At 37.4% G+C, this 21,140-nt stretch overlaps 1 protein-coding gene across 1 annotated transcript in view; it reads left to right on the top strand.

The window, feature by feature from the left end:
- The window catches only part of LOC149816979 (transportin-1-like), an 86,802-nt gene that overhangs the window by 7,328 nt on the left and 58,334 nt on the right, over nucleotides 1-21,140 (top strand). Inside the window, exons 2-11 of the mRNA XM_089987635.1 lie at nucleotides 5,689-5,976; nucleotides 6,707-6,796; nucleotides 6,921-6,998; nucleotides 7,145-7,225; nucleotides 17,857-17,907; nucleotides 18,186-18,271; nucleotides 18,512-18,578; nucleotides 18,677-18,733; nucleotides 18,819-18,848; nucleotides 18,968-19,030. Of these exons, the coding sequence (XP_089843761.1) occupies nucleotides 5,689-5,976; nucleotides 6,707-6,796; nucleotides 6,921-6,998; nucleotides 7,145-7,225; nucleotides 17,857-17,907; nucleotides 18,186-18,271; nucleotides 18,512-18,578; nucleotides 18,677-18,733; nucleotides 18,819-18,848; nucleotides 18,968-19,030 (891 nt within the window). The remainder of the gene's footprint in view (nucleotides 1-5,688; nucleotides 5,977-6,706; nucleotides 6,797-6,920; nucleotides 6,999-7,144; nucleotides 7,226-17,856; nucleotides 17,908-18,185; nucleotides 18,272-18,511; nucleotides 18,579-18,676; nucleotides 18,734-18,818; nucleotides 18,849-18,967; nucleotides 19,031-21,140) is intronic.

The raw sequence follows: 21,140 nt of genomic DNA, 5'->3' as shown, positions 1-21,140 counted from the left end.
CCTTTCGCCCCTCCACTCTCTTTTTTTTCTCTTCTTCTTTTTCTTCCTTTCCTCACTTTTTTTTCCTTCTTTTTTTATTTTTATTCTTTACATGTATGCCTGTGTTTTTCGTGTGTGTGTGTGTGTGTATAATGTTTTATGTTCAGTGTTATGCAATTTTGTGAATTTTGCAATATATTACATTGAATTACACACCTCATTCATACTTACAATCATACATTTGTTACTAAATTTAACTATTTATTATAATATTTATGATTTTCTTGATATTTTATGTTTTTTGTCCTGCTTAGGCCGACTAGTCCAGCATAGTCCACGACTAGTCCTTTTAGGGGTCTTCCGCCTAGGCTCTGTCTAGTGCTTTTGACAACTAAGGCATCAGGTCTAACACTCAGAACTTTACAAGATTTGATCTCCAATTCCACCTTACCCAGGTTTAAACTTTGCGGGTTTGACCAACTCATATCTTAATTTGATCTATCTACATTCTATTACTTATCAAGGTTTGAATCGGAATTAAATTATATCAGGTAACAACCTAGGTCCAACCTATGCATGTCCATTATGATCCTGCTTAAGATTTTTTACAAGATTTGATCCTCCCGTTCCACCTCATGTAGGTCTGAAGAATGCTTGTTTGACCAACTTGTATCCATTTTCATGTAGATTTTATCATCACATAGCAAGTCTTACTAGGTTTGGCTTGGATCCCAGCATGGGCCCAGTGAAGCCCAACCAAGATGCTTGTTAACTAATTATACTTACAGAGTTATCTGGGTGTACCGTGCATGTCTATCTTGTGGATGTTAATATTCAAAGACTCAAGTCAGACTTCTGATTGGGAGGCTAGCCGGAGTGATTGGGGTGCTATCATACTAATTCATGCATGTATACATGCTTTGGTTGTTTTCTTCTTTTCCAAGTGAAGCCAGCCTTTTTCACCACTCTTTTCCTTCTATAGTATTACTTGGTTTTTTTACTTTAGTAGAAACAGGAAGGAAAAAGAAAAGATAGATAAGTATAGCCAGTGAAATTGCACTCATTAAATTCTAAAATTGCCGTTTCAGTAAATAGCATTTTGAATTACATTGCTTGTTCATTAGGGAAGCCTGTGAAATTCGTGCTGATGACTGTTTTATCAGTTTGTGATAGGCAATTTTGTTGTACATGAGGGTGTCAATGGGTCGGGTTTGGTTCGGACCCACGTAGAACCATACTCAAACCAGATTTGAGATGTTGGTACCGGGTCTCGACCTGGGTCTAGTCGGACCCACCATAAAAGAAACCATACCCGGATCTTATATGAATTACATTTACCAGACCCGGTAAAATAATATTTTTTTATCATTTTTACATTGAAAATTTGTGGATCTTAATCGGAACTCGGGTTGGGCCCGGGTCTGGTGTAAAATTTCACAAACCATACCCAGCTCCATGTATTAATCGGACCCTTCGGGTCTGACCCGGATTCTAATTTGGTCTTCTTATTTATCACCAAACCCTTTGGTACGGGTCGCGGTGACACCTCTGCATGAGATGGTGAAGTTGTTTTGCATTTTTTTGGCTTTCATTAATTTGATGCAGTTCGTTCATTTGTTGTTCTCAGTTAAGTGGTTATATTTGTAACAAACCAAGATATGAAGTGCATCTATGCTTTCTGGTAGTAATTTTTATTGTAGTATTCTTGCAATATTAGTATATTGTGGATTTTGTTAAAATACATTATATATATGAGGGGTATTTTAGTCATTTCATATATTGTAATAAATACAGTCTAATAGGGATTGTATGGTCTTTTTAGATTTTTAATTTTCTTTTCTTTTTTAATGTAAAACAGTTTGTGACTGTTGGGAAGCAGCCCAACTGCTCGCAACAGTCGTTGGACTGCCTCCCCCCTCCCTTTTTGACTACTGTATTGCTCTATAAATAGAGCCCTTTGTAAGTGTTTAGCTATGCTTTTCCAAGCATATTTGTTGAGATTATAAAATCATTATTTTTACATTGTGCTGTTGTGAAGTTTGTGTTTTGTATATCTCCTTTGTGATATTGTAATCTGTCCATTAGAGACCATATTGTGATTTGTGCATTTGTGTAGCCATTTGTTGGCATTGTGATTATGCACTTATTGTTTCATTTCATGGTATCAGAGCCTTGGGCTCGGTTCTTGTAGTGTTTAAAAACATCTTGGGTGTGCTCTCTTTGTGGTGGTGGTCTTCAAGCTTTGTTCTTCAACTTCAAGGTCAATTCTTCACTCTTAACATGGGTGAAAGAGAATCCGCCTCTGTCATCTCCTACAAGCCCAACAAAAGCAACTACTTGACGTGGGCTATCGTAATGAAAAACCATATCAATAGAAAAAAGTTATGGGGATTTGTTAATGAGACCACTAATGAACCCCAACTAAAGCTAACAAAAAGAGAAGGAGATCAAATCAAAGCTCTTTTCGAAGAAGAAAAGGAGAAAGCTTTGCAAGAATATCAAGACAAAATGGAAGATTGAGAGGCTAACAACGCTCAAACACTCCTATCATTCATAAATACCATCGATTTCAAGATTTCTACTAACATCACCAAGTTTAAAAAAGCGTGTGATGCATGAATCTTTTTAAGGAGCACATTCATTTAAAAAGACAAGGCTAGACTATATTATCTCCAAGAGAAGGTACGAACTACCAAACAAGGGAATAAGGGCGTAAGAGATTTTTATGGTCTCTTATCTCTTATTTGGGATGAGTTAGTTATGTTGGAACCAAAATGGAAAGTTACAACAATTGAGATGAGAAAGCAACAAGTTGAAAGATAAAATCTTTTGTCTTTTCTATATGGTCTTCAATATTAATTTGAGCAAGTTAGGTCCTCTTTACTTCATAGGTCTTCGACTCCTATAAGTGATGCCCTTGCTCAAATATGTTAAGAAGAAATTAGAATTGAATGCAAGTCTAGTGATGAGGTGCTTGCCATATCAAGCCCATTTTTTTTGTAAATTATAAACCTCTTCATTTTGAGAAAAAATTCAATAGAGGACATAATGGGCACAGATACAAGGGTGGTAACATTACTTGTCACTATTGTAAAGAATCAGACACATAAGACCAGATTGTTCCAAACTTAAAAAGGTGGACGCGGTAAGTTAAGAACATCAAGAATCAAAGAAAGGGGGCAACTTCAATGACTTGACAATTGCTCAAATTGCGGAGGTCGTTTCACAAATACTAAAAGCCATTCCATCTACATCCGGTGCCACCGTCTACTCTTCTTCTCCTCCCGGTAAGTCCTCTTAGATTTTGGATTTGAGAGCTTCTTTTTATATGACTCATAATGAGTTCCTACTATCCGATTGCACTAGTTCATATTTTTCATGTGTGTCAACCGCCGATGGTACTTCTTTAAAAGTTAAAAGTATAAAAAACCTTAACAATTATTCAAAAAATTCTTTGTTCTAAATGTAAGAGTTATTCCAAAACTTGATTTAAACTTTTTTTTTCGGTTTCTCAAATTTTCGATTATGGGTGTAAAATATTTGAAGATTTGAACAAATATTTAGACCTCCAAACAAGTTTATCTCGTATGAATCTTTTTCTTTAAAATACAGGGCATGTCTTCTAGCAATTCACTTATATCATGAGCCGTCCAACTATAAAGAAGCCAAAGACATAAAAGAATGAGTATAAGCTATGAAAATATAATTAGATGCTTTACATAAGGTCAATACTTGGGAAGTTCAACATTTTTCTAAGGGAAAGAAGACAATAGGATGTAGATGGTTATTTAAGGGAAAAACAAAGAGTGATAGGTCTCATGAATATGATATAGATTATGAAGAAACCTTTGCCCCAATCGCTCACATAACCACATTTAGAACTCTGGTTGCAATAGCATCCGTTATTAGGAAATGACCTATATATAAGTTAGATGTTAAGAATGCTTTCTTAAATGAAAATTTAAATGAAGAAGCTTACAAGGATTGTCTCCCTGGTCTGACGATTGAAAATGGTATAGTTCTTTGCCTTCGAATGACTTTATATGAGCTTAACTCCTAAAGCATGGTATGATCGGTTTAGTGGGACTATGATAAATTTTGAATTTAATTCCTGCGATACTAGCACTGTTCTTTTTATAAAATCTACATGTACTTTACTTATCATTTTGCTCTTGGATATTGATGATATGATCATCACTGAGAATGATCAGAAGGAAATTAAAGAGATTAAAATTATGCTTAAGAAATCTTTTGATATGATTGACCTTGTTTTTTTAGATATTTTTTAGGTATTGAAGTAACACATTCGCCAAGAAGATATATTTTGTCTCAAATAAAGTTTGCTACAAATATTGTTGCGCTTTCGGGAATCACAAACATAAAATATGCTGATACTTCTGAAGTGATAAATGCTAAAGTGAGAGCTGAAGACAATTTTATTAGATGATCCAACTCCTTATAGGCAACTTATTAGACCACTAATGTACTTATCTATTACTAGACCTGATATTGCGCATAGTGTAAATACATCAACTCAATTTTAGCATGCGTCTACATTAGCTCACATGAGTGCCGTGTTAAGAATAGTTCGGTGCATCAAGATGACTCTATCTAAAGGCTATTTTTATCCTTTTCATCATCCTTAAATCTTATTGCTTATACTGATTATGATTGGAGAGGGGATCCCAATAACCGACACTCAACTACAGGTTTTTCATTTCTTAGAGATGCAAAAAAAACAGAAAGTGTCTTTATCTTTCACAGAAGCTGAATATAGGGCGATGACTACATCAACAACCGAGATTGTGTGGATGAGATCCTTACTCTCAGACTTGCGTGTTGATGTTTCAGATCCTTCAAAGTTATGTTGCTATAACAAAAGTGTTATATATATAGCCAATAATCACACATTTCATGAACGAAAAAAACATATTGAGATGAATTGTCACTATGTTCGAGAAGAATACTTGAAGGGAACAATTACTTTATTGTATGTTCAGTTCAAGTTTCAGATTGTGGACTTCTTCACCGATACTCTTCCACTACCACGACTTCTATTTCTTCTTGACAAACTTTTTGGTGATCTGACCGTAAGTTTGAGGAGTGTTAAAATACATTATATATATATATATATATATATATATTCATACAATACATGTATATGAGGGGTATTTTAGTTATTTCGTATATTGTAATAAATACAGTCCAATAGGGACTGTATAGTCTTTTTACATTTTTAAATTTCTTTTATTTTTTAATGTAAAACAGTTTGTGACTGTTGGGAAGCAGTCCAAGTAGTCGTTGGACTGCTCCCAACGGTCATATTCCCTCACTTTTTGACTGCTGTATTGCTCTATAAATAGAGCCCTTTGTAAGTGTTTAGGTATGCTTTTCCAAGCATACTTGTTGAGATTATAAAATCATTATTTTTACATTGTGCTGTTGTGAAGTTTGTGTTTTGTATATCTCCTTTGTGAGATTGTAATCAGTCCATTAGAGACGATATAGTGATTCATGCACTTGTGTAGCCCTTTGTTGGCATTGTAATTGTGCACATCTTATTTCATTTCAGATTTGGCATCTTATGAATTATTGCACTCGTTCTCTGGGAAAAGTTGTTCCTTGATACCTTCTATGATTGGTGTTTCCACACTCTTTCCTTCATTGGGCCATTCTTGCAATAACTTTACTTGTATTTTGCATAAACAGGGCAAATTGGTGGAAGTGCGCCAAGCAGCTGGGTTACTTTTGAAAAATAATCTGAGAACCAGTTTTCAGTCTCTGTCTCCTTCATACCAACAATATATCAAATCTGAACTGCTGCTTTGCCTAGGGTCAGCAGATAGGCATATCAGGTCTACCGTTGGAACGGTGATCAGTGTAATTGTGCAGCAAGGACATGTTTTTAACTGGCCTGAGCTTCTCCAATCACTTGTGCATTGCTTGGATAGCAATGACTTCAATCATATGGAGGGTGCTATGGATGCCTTATCAAAGGTAAAAGTCATTCACGTTGGATGATCATGTTGTTGATGTTCTGCCTTTTCTGCTGAATAATGGTTTCATTAGCAGCAAATACTTTTTCATTAAAATATCCATTTTTTGGATGATGCATCTTTAAGAATCATTCATGGCTCACTAAGAATTGATTTTATCTTAGTGAGGTATACACATATCAATCATTATATATGCACTTTATATATGAGGTATACACTATAGTAAAGTTTCTTCCCCCCTCCCAATATATTGACAAGAGTGTAGGCCCAGTGGCTTGGTTACAGCCTGAAATATTATGTATTCACCTGAACCAGTAGAATGCTTTAATTGTTCATTATATCTTGGTATGCCAGTAGCTAATGTTCACATGGAGAAACTTGAATTACAAACAACAATTCTTTGAAAGGGCAGTTCATCTCTCTCTTCTTTACTGATGGTTTATTCTCCTCTAAGCCAGCTACCATTCTTTGTTGTCTTCCGACTTCCTGAACATGATGATGAGGAAGATGCTCCTAAAGTGGTTTCCCTTACAGGCTTACAATATTTCAAAGAACTCATTGTTATAAGCTTATGCTCTCATCTGCTCAATGTTGGACAGAAAATTTGATATACTGTTCAAATGGTACTGGACTTCTTGTTTGGTGTGTGCTGTTATTGTTCTGGTGCGTCTGGACTCTGGTTATGGTTAATTAAGTTATGGTCGATGAACTGATCACAAGAGAAACCTCAGATTTGTGAGGACGTTCCAGAAGAGCTTGATTCGGACGTGCCTGGGTTGGCAGAGAGGCCCATCAATGTATTCTTGCCAAGATTACTTCAGGTTGGCTTTGGCGCTTATGATTGTTGGCTAGCACACCTTTATATTTCTTTTCACAATTTCATTGTGAAGCTCTGAACTGGATTTGGAAAAGCAGGACATTATTTACTCAGTTTTCTCTGTGCAGTTGTTCCACTCACCTCATGCTCCACTAAGAAAGCTTGCTGTAGTCTCAGTAAATCAATTTATTGTGGTCTTGCCTGCTGTAAGCATGTGCTGGTTCCCTTTCTCAGTTTCTCTGTGTGTGTGTGTGTGCGCGTGCATGCGTGTGTGTCCGTGTATGTGTATTTATATACTTCGATATGCTACTTATGATTCAATACTTGGTTGTGATATTTTATTCTGTTTCAGGCATTACTTATATCAATGGATCAGTACCTCCAAGGCTTGTTTCTTCTTGCTCATGATCCTGCTGCAGATGTTCGAAAACTGGTATGGTTGCTGTTTCTTGTCATTGTTGTCAGCTTTTGGCTTTCCTTTTCTTCTTTAAATTGGAATACATACTCTACTTAAACTTGTCAATGTTTCTGCATCATACTCTTGAGTTTCTATAGTTTTCATGCCACAAAAAGCCTCATTCCTTCTTGAAGTTTTGGGAACCAGCTTTCTCTGGGATATGGGAAAGGTCTGGGATTGAGTTTACCCATGATATTAGTATTCCATAAGGTGAAAAAGAAATACCTGAGCTTTCTGCGTTTCAAATAATTGCCTCTATGCCCCAAAGGGGTTTGACGTAGTGGTATGGGACCTAGGCCACTAGGCAGGTGGTCTAGGTTCAAATCCCATGGCGCCACCCTTTGCGTAAGCCAAAGCGTGGTGACTAAGCCCACAGAGTTTTACGCTGCCAGGACTGCGACCGTAAGTACGGCAGGCAGATTCAGCATGGCTAGGTGTCTGATCATGGGGGTGGTTTCTCTGTGTAAATATCATTTTTTTTTGCCTCTATATGTATTGTTTTCTTGCATGTAATAGCAGCTATACCAATCTGAGGGACCTTTTGTTTGTCAATGATGTCATAGTAATCAGAGTTAGCAATATATGAAATTGAAAAAAATTGTTGAAGTGCAAATTCAAGAGTGAGGTATTTAGAATCTAAGAAGATGGATCAATAACACAAAATAACAAAATACAAAAAACCCTGAAATGTATACATGGATTTAACTGGGCTATCTCCTTTTTCTGCTGTGTCTTGTTTTCCTGTTGTGCATATGGATATATGAGATTCTTTTCACTAATATCTAGTGCGATGCAAATGTTGGAAATAAAAGGATGAACATATGATGATTTTAATTGCAGGCTTTTCATCATCTAGTTCAATAACCTAGAGAAAGAAAAATGTTTGAGTTATAGTAGTCAGTGGCATTCTGGCAAGAAGTATATCATGATATGTATTGAAATGGGCAAAAATGAAGATTTTTCCAGCTTGCTTAAGTAAATTTTTTTTTATGATGAGGAATCCTCACCGAGACCCATGCCCTGAGAGATAAACCCCAGGTGGGGTCACCGATACCCAAGCCCTTACGAAGCCCACCAGTTAAAGGCACCCACACACCCAATGGGAGTCAAACCTGGGATGAAGGGGTCAGCACCTTTACCCCAAGCCCGCTGTCACTTGTCAAGCTTGCTTAAGTAAATTTCAACTTATGTCAAATGTTTGACTGGAAATGTCTTATAAGGTCAAGGTGAGAATGTTTATGCGACCTTATCCTCCCATGCATCTAGACCAAGGTTGCCAAACTAGGAAGTGGAAGCGGGAAACAATACGAGAAGCGATGCATTTTCAAATTTATACGAAGCGGGAAGCGAAGTTTCAATTTAAAAGTGAAATATGAATAAAAAATGAAGCAATATGGAATCAAACAATAAACAAATAAAAACTAAAAAAAAATTGATCATTCTTATATTTCATGATTTTTTGTAAAAGAGTTAAATTTTTGTTAAAATCTAATAATGATGGTTACCAATTTAAAGAAAGTACATGGAAAATGAGTGAAAGCGTGAGAGAAAGTACATGAAAAAGATGAAAAGAAACGTGAGAAAAGCATATAGTATGCATAGACCATGTGTATGAGAAGCATAAAAAAAGCGTGGGGGAATCGAGTTTTCCATGAAGTTTCGGAAGCAAGGAGTATCGCGCTTCCGAAGCGAGTTTCCGGGAAGCGAGCTTCCCACCTACCTAAGAACCTTCCGGTAACTCTGATCTAGACTCTAGAGAAGAAGTGTACAATGTAGTGGTATTGTATTTTTCATATTTAAAAAATAAATGGCTAATGCAAATACAAATAAATAAAACAGACAGTTGCGATTTATCATTCCATTGAGTTTAATTGTGCTTTTGAAAAGTCATCTTAATTCTGATTACAATTATTCAAGGCCAAATTGATTTTTTTTTCACTCTTAAATATGCATATGCTCAATTATGTTCCATGAATTTCCTGATAAACTGATTGGTTCATCTCTTGGCAATCACCGTGAAACTGGTCCATGCTAACCATTCTCATCCTTAAATTATTTTTAGTTTTTTATTGGTTTTAGATGAGTAAGTTATGGTGTAGCTGCCTTGTCATCTCTAATCTCCCTTATTCTTTCTTAACATTAGCACTTATGACACTATCATCTCTGGAAATCAATTGCCTGAACCAACCTGTTAACTTCAATAGTCACATTAAATTACAGATGACAGGTAATTCTGCATCTTTTACAAGTTTAGATGAATCCATTGACTTCTAGAACGTTGTACCTAAAGGACAATGGACAAAAAAGTTTGAGTGTTTCCTCATTATCAATCCATCCATCTAACATTATGGAGCACCCGTATTTAGCCCAATGGTCCTTGTACTTTCTTAAAATCGTTTTTTATTTTGGCTGCCTCCTCTAACAATAGTTCTTCAAGTTCATGGCACATGGCACATGACACCTTCATTCGAAGGCGAAACTGCCCTTTTGCCTCAATCATCTGAAAGCTGTGAAATCTTGCAGCGTTAGCTTGGTAGAATCACTTGCTGATGTACTCACATGCTATTTTCTGTTCTTTCTTCTTGTGTGGATTTTCTATGGTAGTTTGCTTTGTCCAATGCTCCCTGATGATTGCTTTCTTTCTCCAAGTCAACACAAAATACATATCCATTGGTCCATTGGTCCTTTGGGTTGTGGAGGTCATAACTGAAAACCACTAGCCGCATACTTCCAATTTGGCTCTTCACTTGAAAGCATGTTATTAGATCTACCCTGGTATATCATAGTTCTTTCATTCTTCTTATCCTTCTTCCTTGAACTTGCATATATTTTAAAAAGCTATTGTTTGATTTCTCATGATTTTCTGACATGCTCTAATATTGCCCCCCTATTCCATGTAGATGTTGCATAATTTTGTATATACGTACAAAAAGCGTCCCTAGAAAAAGACCACATGTCATCTATTAAAATCATTCTTTTTTGTGCAGAACAGCCAATTTCACATCGGGTCTTTTGATTTACTCTTCAAAGCCATGATCTATGAGTATCAGCTGGCAAACTGAGAGTAGAACCATTACCACTTGCAGAAGAATAAGACTCCATTTCTTATTCTATTTAGAAATAATTTTAAAATTTAATGAGAGCCATAGAAGGTCAAAGAATCAAATATATATATATATCATATACATATGTATGATCTAAAGAATCAATTATACATAAATATGGAGAGTAGGTGGTAGCTGTCTACCACTTTTCTGGCCTACTTCCAGCCTACCGGGCTTTCAAAAGTTTTTTTTCCCATTTTTTCTTAAATCTGACAGTAAAGATGTGTTCTACATGCTTAATTTTATAGGAATCGACTCTTGGATTGTCCGATTCCAACACAGGTAGGTTTTTATAAGATTTAAAAATCGACAATCTAAATTTTCATAAATGCTCAAGGCTTAAAAAATCATGTTTTTTCTTAATCGAAAAACATGATCCAAGTGTCTTTTCCTAGCGAATCGACCATGCCGAACACATCTGCAGGGTTAGATTTGCGAAAAACAACCCGAAAACGCCCGTTACCTCGTGGCAGCTCAGAAAAGTTATAGGCAGCTACCACTTTTCCTATATATATATATAGCCAATACCATATATACATAAAATAAATAGACAAAACACAAAATAAGCATGAATACAAGAACCGTGAAAAAATCTCATATATATATATATATATATGTGTGTAACCAATAATGTGGTATACATAATATATATATATATATTAATTTAGAAATAAAAAACAAAATAAGACATGAATATGAGAACTATAGAAGATCAAAGAATCAATATATACACACACATTATACAAGCAATATATATGGTGGTTCTATACCATGGTACCTATGTCACATGGACTCTTCTAACAGGGTACCACACCCGTGTCGCACCCGCACCCAGGCGGGTGCGACACTTGGACACTGCTTCCTGGTGAAGTCAACCACACTGAGGTCCATTTCTATAAAGGTAGATTCAGTTAACCCTAATCAAGTTCATTTTTATCTATATTATATATATAAATACATAAATACACAAATAGACATAGTGTTAACTTAAAACTATTAAAAATTATATATATCCTCCCCGCACCCAAGTTTTTTTAAATTGCCACATTGTCGCATCCGCACCCGCACCCGCACCTATGTGACATAGCAAAGTACCATATGGTGGTACACACTCTTGTTTGCATAGATCTATCCACCAAATGGTAAATCTAACCGGACAGATGTGTTTAACATTATTTATTTAGTATATTATATGGTTTGATCATGTTTAATACACCATAAGATTCCATTTTCAAGACGGCGAAAATCAATGGCTCACAATTCATGAAAATATGGACGGTTTAAAAATGATACTGTAACATGAAAATAATAAATAAAATATGCTAAACATGATTCAACGGTTATATTTTTCTTTTTTGGTGCTTAGATCTATGTAAATAAAGTGTGGACCACCATAAGCTATGGTGGCACAATACCACCTTAGAAGCACCCTATATATATATATATATATATATATATATATATATATATATATATATATAAACCAATAACTGCCATTGCGGTTGAAGGAAAAGTTTTATAGGACGATAATTAGGCTCGCTTTACTATATGGTACAGAATGTTGGGCTGCCAAGAGACATCATATTAAAAAAATGAGTGTAACTTAGATGAGTATGCTTAGATGGATGTGTGGAAATACAATAAAAGATAAGATTCGAAACGAGGAGGTACGTAAGAAGGTAGGTGTTGCATCCATTGAAAATAAGATGAGAGGGAATCATTTACGGTGGTTTGGACATATTCGGCGAAGGCCTAATGATGCTCCAGTTAGAAGGATGGAGAAATGAGAAAATATATTAGTTAAAAGAGGTCGGGGTAGGCCTAAGAAGACTTGGATGGAGATGATAGGAAAGGATATGAATGCTTTGAACCTCACCGAGGACATGACATTGGATAGAAATGATTTGAGGAGAAGGATTCATGTGGAAGACCCAGAATGATTTTCTTTTTTGGTTCATATCGCCGACCGCAATTGTTTTGGGATGAAGGCGTAGTTGTTGTTGTTGTATATATAAACCAATAGCATGTATACATCAAATACACGGATCAAAAACAAAAAGACATGAATATGAGAACTATAGAAGATCAAAGAATCAATACACACTTTTGGTGAAGCAATCCACCATGTGACTGGCGGTCGCATTGTACGACAATGAAATGGTTCCCTTCAAGTAAGCTGTACGAGTGAAGTGACAATCTATCTCATTATGCTTAGTTCTCTCTTGTAATTTTAGATTTTTTGCATAGAGAGGTGACAATCTATCTCATTATGCTTAGTTCTCTCTTGTAATTTTGGATTTTTAGCTATGCCATTAGCACTTTGATTGTCACAAGGGAATAGCACAATCAATAGCAACACCCACATCGTCCAACAACCATCTCAACCACATAATCTCTATTGTGACTTGCACCGTAGCACAATATTCTGCTTATGCTGTAGAAGGAGCAACTCTTTGTTGCTTTTTGCTCTTCCATGATATCAAAGAATCATCCAAGAATATATAAAACCCAATGATGGAAAACCTGTCATGAGATACTCTTCCAAAGTCTGCATCAGAGTAGGCCCTCAACTCATACTTGGCAAACTCGTGACTCAGACTCAAATAGGGGTGGCAAAATCTAACCCGACCCGCTCTTAGCTGGGTTAGGGTTTGGCTTAAACGGGTTCGTGTCGTAAACGAGTCGACCCGCCTAACCTGTTTATTAAACGGGTCGTGTTCGTGTTAGGGGTATGCCAACCCGCCAACCCGTTTGACCCGTTTAATAAACGGGTTAGGCTGGCGGGTCAACCCGTTTACACGAACCCGTCAACCCGCAACCCGATTCCCGCCAAATACACAAACACGAATCCTATTATGGTAATCGGGTCCCATCACCAAGACCGGCAGGTTCCTGAGCGAGATTCCGACCGATGACAGCCCCGCCGGAACCCTAATCCCCCACCTGAAGTTGACAACGGCGTGCTTCCTCACCGGAAAGGCGCTCCTCGCACGGATCTCAACACCAGAGAATAAGCCGTTGATCACGCCAGCAAATGATCCCGATGCCACCACCAATCCGTCGCGCTGCTCGGCCGCGACCACTCCTCCATTCTCGCAAAACCCTAGCCGAAGATGATCAGCCGATCCTCCGCCGTCGTTCTCCTCCAAGAGGCCGTTTACTTCCAAACCCTCGCCCATCTTCCTGTCAAAGAAGGCATCGGGATCATCAGAGAATCCGATCAGCGGCGATCTGGCCATCTTCTTGATGGAGAAATCGCCGACCGGGGGTTGAACCAGACGAAGAACTTGGGGTCGCTGCCGCCGCGGAGGAGGTCGAACTCGGCGCTTATGGAGAGCGGGGAGGCAGCGGGAGAGCCGAAGGGGCCGATGCCGGTCTTGACGACGAGGCAGAAGGCATTGGAGGGGTCGTTGGGGCGGTACGAAAGGCGGGCGGAGGGACCGACGTCGAAGGCAGTTGCGAGGCTCATGCATAGCTTGGCGATGGAATCTCCGGTCGAGACCCGTTTATTAAACGGGTTAACTGTGTCGTGTCGGGTTACCTGTTTAATAAATGGGTCGTGTTCGTGTTTGCCACATCTGACCCGTTTAATAAACGGGTCGTGTTCGTGTTGAGGTATGCTGACCTGCCGACCCGACCCGATTGCCACCCCTAGACTCAGATATCTCGACCATTGACTCGTGGGTCAGCAGGTCGGACACATTAGGACCAAATTTTTTAATGTTTTTTTACATAATACTTTAAGTATTGAATATAACACTATGTTTTCTACAATGCAAATGCAAATAATCAAACTCCAAGCTACAAATTCACTAAATCGAAGCATCAAAGAATGAAAACTACAAAATATATGCATAGCTATGTCACATAGGTGCGGGTGCGGCACTTTAAAAAAACTTGGGTGCGGGGAGGATATATATATATACACACACACACAACAACAACAACAACTACACCTTCATCCCAAAACAATTGGGGTTGGCGATATGAACCAAAAAAGAAAATCATTCTGGGTCTTCCACATGAATCCTTCTCCTCAAATCATTTCTATCCAATGCCATGTCCTCGGTGAGGTTCAAGGCATTCATATCCTTTCCAATCATCTCCATCCAAGTCTTCTTAGGCCTACCCCGACCTCTTTTAACTAATATATTTTCCCATTTCTCCATCCTTCTAACTGGAGCATCATTAGCCCTTCGCCGAATATGTCCAAACCACCATAAACGATTCTCTCTCATCTTATTTTCAATGGATGCAACACCTACCTTCTTACGTACCTCCTCGTTTCGAATCTTATCTTTTATTGTATTTCCACACATCCATCTAAGCTACACTCATTTTTTGAATATGATGTCTCTTGGCAGCCCAACATTCTGTACCATATAGTAAAGCGAGCCTAATTATCGTCCTATAAAACTTTCTCTTCAACCGCAATGGCATTCTACGATCGCACAACACTCCAGTTGCACTTTTCCATTTCATCCACCCAACCTTTATCCTATGATTTACATCTCCATTAATTTCACCATACTTTTGAATGATAGATCCCAAATATTCGAAACAGTCGTCCACCGATATTTCTTGCTCACCAAGCTTCACTACAATCCCATCACTACTTCGTTGCTTACTAAACCGATGTCTGTCTCCATAATTCTAACTTAGCATTAACCCCAACTCTAGACTCATCAATCAAAACAATATCATCAACAAACAACATACACCATGACACATTTTCTTGAATTGATCTCGTAAGCTCATCCATTACTATAGCAAATAGGAAAAGGCTTAATGCAGATCCTTGATGTAACCTATGTCACATGGGTGTGGGTGTGACACGGGTGCGGCGTAATTTCAAAAATTTTGGACACAGGGACTCGGCTATATATATATATATAAGACTCGGTCAAAGTTGTGCCCATTAGGGGACAAGTGATGAGTTGTGAAGCCTGATTCAGGGGTTTTTTCCTTACAGGCGGGGGAGTTCCCCCAGCGCGGGTAGCGGGGGGGGGGGGGTTTATAGGGGGGCAGCGCCCCCCCCCCCCCCCCCCCCGATTTTTTTTGTTAAAATTCCGTGGCCCATAATTTAAAAAAAATCCAAAAAATGGACCAAAATGACCCTGGGTGCGTTGACCGCACACAGGGTCGGGTTGACCGAGTAAGAGCCGCACTCGTGTCGGTGCGTGTCGACGCGGGTGCGTCGACCTTGGAGCCGAGTCCGTGTGACATAGGATGTAACCCAACCGTTATAGGAAAATTGGTTGTCACCCCTCCACAAGTGCGAACATTGGTTACTACTCCTTCGTACATATCTTTAATTATACTAATGCACTTGAGAAAAACACCTTTCTTCATCATTGTCCACCAGAGAACATCCCTAGGTACTCTATTGTATGCCTTCTCCAAATTAATAAAAACTATATGCAAATCTTTGTTCCTCTCTCTATTTCTCTCAATAAGTTGTCTAAGAAGATGTATAGCTTCCATAGTTGATTTTTCAGGCATAAAACCTGAAAGATCATATACTTCTCCAAATTCTCATTATCATGACTCTTAGATTTCTATAACACTCTCTTTTAACCTTAATAGCTAATTTGACATCCTTGTTTCACCATGATGTATCCTTACCTAGCGGTGCACCGCCTTTAGACTCACACAATACCTCCTTAGCCACCTTTCTCATGCCACCCACTATCTTATTCCACATTGATTCTGAATCCTCCTTGAGACACCAATCAACTTCCTTAACTACCTGCTCTACAAACACTCCTTGTTTAGCTCATTTAAGTGCCCACCACTTAATTCTAGGATCTATCCTATGTCTATCCCTTTTGCGGTATTTTCTTATTATAAGATCTAAAATTAAAACTTTATGTTGTGTATTTACGCTTTCTCCTGGTATAACCTTACAATCGATGCAACAACCCCTATCTCTCTTTCTAAGTAGGAAAAAATCTATCTGACTTGTATTAACCACACTTTTAAATGTTACTGGGTGAGACTTCCTCTTCCTAAACCAAGTGTTTGCTAAGATCATATCATACGACAAACCAAAATCTAAAATCCTTTCTCCACTTTCGTTTCTTTCTCCTATACTATAGCCTCCATGGATACTCTTAAATCCATCCCTACTAATGCCTACATGTCCATTAAGGTCACCGTCGATGAATTTTTTTTTCTCCATGAGATATCCCTTGTACTACTCCATTTAAATCTTCCCAAAATTGTCTCTTAATGGAATCATCTAAACCTACTTGAGGTGCATAAACACTAATAATATTAATAATATCCTTACCTAATACTAATTTAATAAGTAAAATCCTATCACCCTTCCTACGGACCTCAACTACATTATCTATAAACTCACGATTAATAACAATCCCTACTTCATTCCTATTCCTATTTATTCCTATATACCAAATCTTATATCCTCAAGGTTCTATCAATTTTGCTTTCTCACCTACCCATTTGGTATTTTGTAGACATAAAATATCTATCTTTCTCCTGCACATAACATCTACTAACTCTACCAACTTACTAGTTAAAGACCCTATGTTCCAAGTGGCTAACCTAATTTTATAGTCTTGAACTATCTTCTTTACCCCCACCCGTCCAACAAAGTGAGGGAACCCTTGCCTATTTGACACCACACCCGGGCGTTGGTGTGACGCGTCGCTTCTGGGCGACGACCTAGCAACCCTTGCCCATTTATCACTGCCTCCGGGCCTATAGAGTACAGCTCGTCGCTCAGTAGGGAACGCCTCAACGAAATTCTCATATTGGTTCATATTCATAGGGTGTGACTAAGTTTTTATGCTGGCTGTCACTGGCCTACCACAACCCTCCTCCTTTATCCGGGCTTGGGACCGGCAGTGTATAACTAAACAGTTATACACATGTATATAATTTTTAACAGTTTTAAGTTAACACTATGTGTATTTGCGTGCATTTATGTATTTATATATAATATAGATAAAAATATAAAAGAATGTTTCTTGGATTGTCCCATAGTGGACTTGTGCATGTGCACTTTGTGATTGCGTTCTTCATAAGCCCTTAGTGGTTTTTGTACTTTGAACGATTTGTGTGTGATTTGTGCCTCTTGAGTGAGGTGTGTGAAGGCTCCTTATTTCATTAGAGACTAGGCCTATTTTTGACTACTAACATTGGGAGCGTGTTCCTGTTGGTTGTATTGATCTTGTTTTTCTTCTGCTAATGTTACTCGGTTTTCTGCTCACAAATGCTTTTCCTTTTGACCTTATGCATGTATTCTCACTTATTGTGCTTCAATATTTCACAGTTATTAACATGCCTTTGAAAAGTGGTCAATGATTTGTGACCTTTTGATATTGTAAAGTGATGTTCATTTTAAGTTTTTCTTGATGCTGAAGGCTGAAACACTTGTCAGTTAATTTTAAGTCCTATTCAAGATTGTTTTTTGCACAGTGATGCCTAAATGGGAATTTCTTTGGTTAACATTCATTTCCTTGATGTTGTAATTCTCAGGTGTGTTCAGCCCTTATTCAACTTATTGGAATCCGTCCTTCTTTCTTGGAGGTAGGCATTATCAGATGATATTTTGGTTGCTACCCGTGAGTTTATGTAGCTTTCTATTGTATACATGTGTGCAATGAATGGTGCTGCTAGTTTGATGTCCTAAACTTCTTCATAGTAATTGTCCTTATTTGCTATAGTAATTTAAGTGCTGCTTCTTTACCCTGGATCATTTTACAGACTTAACTATGCTTTTATGGGTATGCCAAGTATTTTTGCTTGTGTCATCCTTTTAGCTGAGTCATGCCCTTTATTTAATTTTTATGCTTTTTTTTTCTCAGCCACATTTAGGAAATGTTATAGAATATATGTTGCAAGCCAACAAGGATACTGATGATGAAGTTTCACTGGAGGCTTGTGAATTTTGGTACTCATTCTTTCCACCAGCTTTGTCGATAGCTTTTTTATTTTCTGTTTTTTTTTTTTAGTCTGAGCCAGAATAACGATGTAGCTTTGGAAAACTTATTATATGGTTTAAAGATTTATAGTAAGATTGCAGTGAATAAATTCAAACTATGGGAACTTTTTCTGTTATAGTTGATAAATCTACTACTTTTCTTTCTTTTCTGTTTTTGGTTTCCTCACTGTGCTATTTGCTGGTCATTAGGTCTGCATACTGTGAGGCTCAACCACAGCCAGAGAACCTGAGAGAGTTCTTACCACGTCTTATACCGGTAATGTATTCAATGTATTGTCCTGAACTCAAAAGCATATCCACAAGATTTGGTGAATATTTTGACAGTTTTTCTGTAACTGTTCATTCAAATTTTAGGTTTTACTGTCAAACATGGTCTATGCTGAGGATGATGAATCTCTGGATGATGCTGAGGTGGTCCTGTTGATCCATACACTGTTCTTTTGTTTACTGGATTTCTTTTCTCCAACTGTTGTTGATAGCTTGCATGTATTTCTAGGATGATGAATCTTTCCCAGACAGGGATCAGGTAATTGTGATGTCTTACACTGAACTCAAGTTGCATATTCTTTTATTCTGTTTTGATATTGTATTATCTTTACAAGTACTGGACTTGGATATCACTAATCTGATTTTTGTTTGGCATAGGACCTGAAGCCACGTTTTCATTCTTCTCGACTACATGGAGTTGATAATCCTGATGAAGAAGATGTACGTGTTGAATATTTGAGCTTTGATGTCTTTTCATCAATTAGCACACCATATGTCTGGTAGTTTGCATCTTTTATTGTCTATGCAAGAAATGAATAAATATCATTGATTTTTTTTTAATTCAAAATGTCATTTGGCTTATGAGTTATGACAAGTCCTCCAGTAAATCCTTCAAGTTATAGCATTGTTTTAAAATCCAGTGATTTGCGATGTGGCTCAACATGGGTTGACTTGTGACTTGCTGGGTGAACATGGTGACTCAGCCGAGTCATGAGAACTTTATATTTTCTATAAAATATGTTAAATGTGTATAAATATGTTTATATATGTTGTAATTCTAAATGTTACATATAATAAGTATGAAAATATACATAATATGTATACAAAGTGTTTATATATTATATTATGCAAATATATCATTTATATATAATATACATAATGTGCATTATATATATATACATAAGATACATCATATATGTATGACTTGGCTGAGTCATGCCAAAATCGGCTGACTAGGCCAAGTTTTGTTGATTCCGGGTCATTCAATAATTTGACCAGGTGAATGGCCAAGTCACCTGAGTCACATGAATTTTTAAACACTGACTTATAGTGGGAATAAGCGGAATACATCATAATTCTCTAATCGTGGGTAGGGGTGGTGACTCTGTTAAAATATGATGTATATACATATATATATCTATATATATAGATTACGACACATACACATATATATTATCATATATATATGTCTATGTGTCTATCTACATATATAAATATATATATTTATTTTGTAAATACCCGATAGGGGTATTTCTGTCATTTCACATATACACGCATATTCTAGATATGCTTTCTCCTTCTTTTTCCCTTTATTCTTTTTTCTTTTTTACCTTTTTTGTTTTTCCTTTTTTTATTGTTGGAGAGGGGTCCACATAGAGTCGTTGGACCCCTCCAACGGTCATAAATATGACCGTTGGAGGGGCTCCAACGACTCTATGGGAGCCCCTCCTTGGGTCCCTTGCTGTGTATAAATAAGGGGCATGACCCCATGTATTCTTCAAGCTTCTTATGAAGCATTTTATGAGTGAAATATAATTTTTTACCTCTTTGTGTGTTTGACCACTTTTTGTGGTTTATTTTGCCCATTTGTGGCCTCTTGTGTATGTGCGTGCTTCCGTGCTTTCTCTTGGAGATTTCATCTCTCTCATTTGGCACTTCATTACATGGTATCAAAGCCTTGGTTGAAAAAGGCTTCATCGGATTCTCTCTTGACAAGTAATATCTCTCCTCTCTCGTCTCAATACTCTTTTTCTATAAATGGCCAACAAAGATGCAAAAATCGATCTCTCATTCAAATTGGATGGGACCAATTACCGCATGTGGGCGGCCGCTATGGAAAATAATCTCAAAGGTAAAAAACTTTAGGGTTACGTATGTGGAACCATTCCGGAACCACAATTGAAGCTAACCAAGTTTGAAGGAGACGAAGAAAAAGCATTGAATGAAGAAGAAAAGGAAAAAGCTATTCTTGATTACTCTTCAAAAATGGAAGATTGGGAAAGTGATCATGCTAAAATCTTAGCATGGTTCATGAATAATGTCGAATTGAAGATTTGTGCAAATCTTGCAAAATTCAAGAAAGCTAATGAAGCTTGGTTTTTTATGAAAGGAATGTACACCCAAAGAGACCTTGATAGGCACTTTTTTCTACAAGAGAAGGTAAGAGCTACCAAGCAAGGAGATATGAGTATTAGAGACTACTATAGTGCTCTATCCTCTTTATGGGATGAGCTTGTTCTTCTCGAACCACAATGGGAAGGAAGTGCTATTGCCACGAGACAAGAGCAAATAGAAAAAGAAAGGTTCTTTCAATTTATTCATGGGCTTCGTCTCGAATTTGAGCAACTTAGAGGATCTCTTCTTCATAGGGCCTCTACTCCTCTAAGTGACATTTTGGCCGACTTGTGTCAAGAAGAAACCCGTTTGGCCTTAAAAAGAGATGTTGATGAAGTACATGCCGTGTCTAGACCCGACAACAATGTTAGATCATATAAACCACCACATTTTTGGAAGAATAATGGTGGTGGAGGAAGAAAAATCATTTGTCATA

Source organism: Nuphar pumila, chromosome 14, assembly GCF_984573655.1.
Source record: "Nuphar pumila chromosome 14, dmNupPumi1.hap1.1, whole genome shotgun sequence".
Lineage (NCBI taxonomy): Eukaryota > Viridiplantae > Streptophyta > Magnoliopsida > Nymphaeales > Nymphaeaceae > Nuphar > Nuphar pumila.
This window is presented reverse-complemented; position numbering and strand designations above follow the sequence as displayed.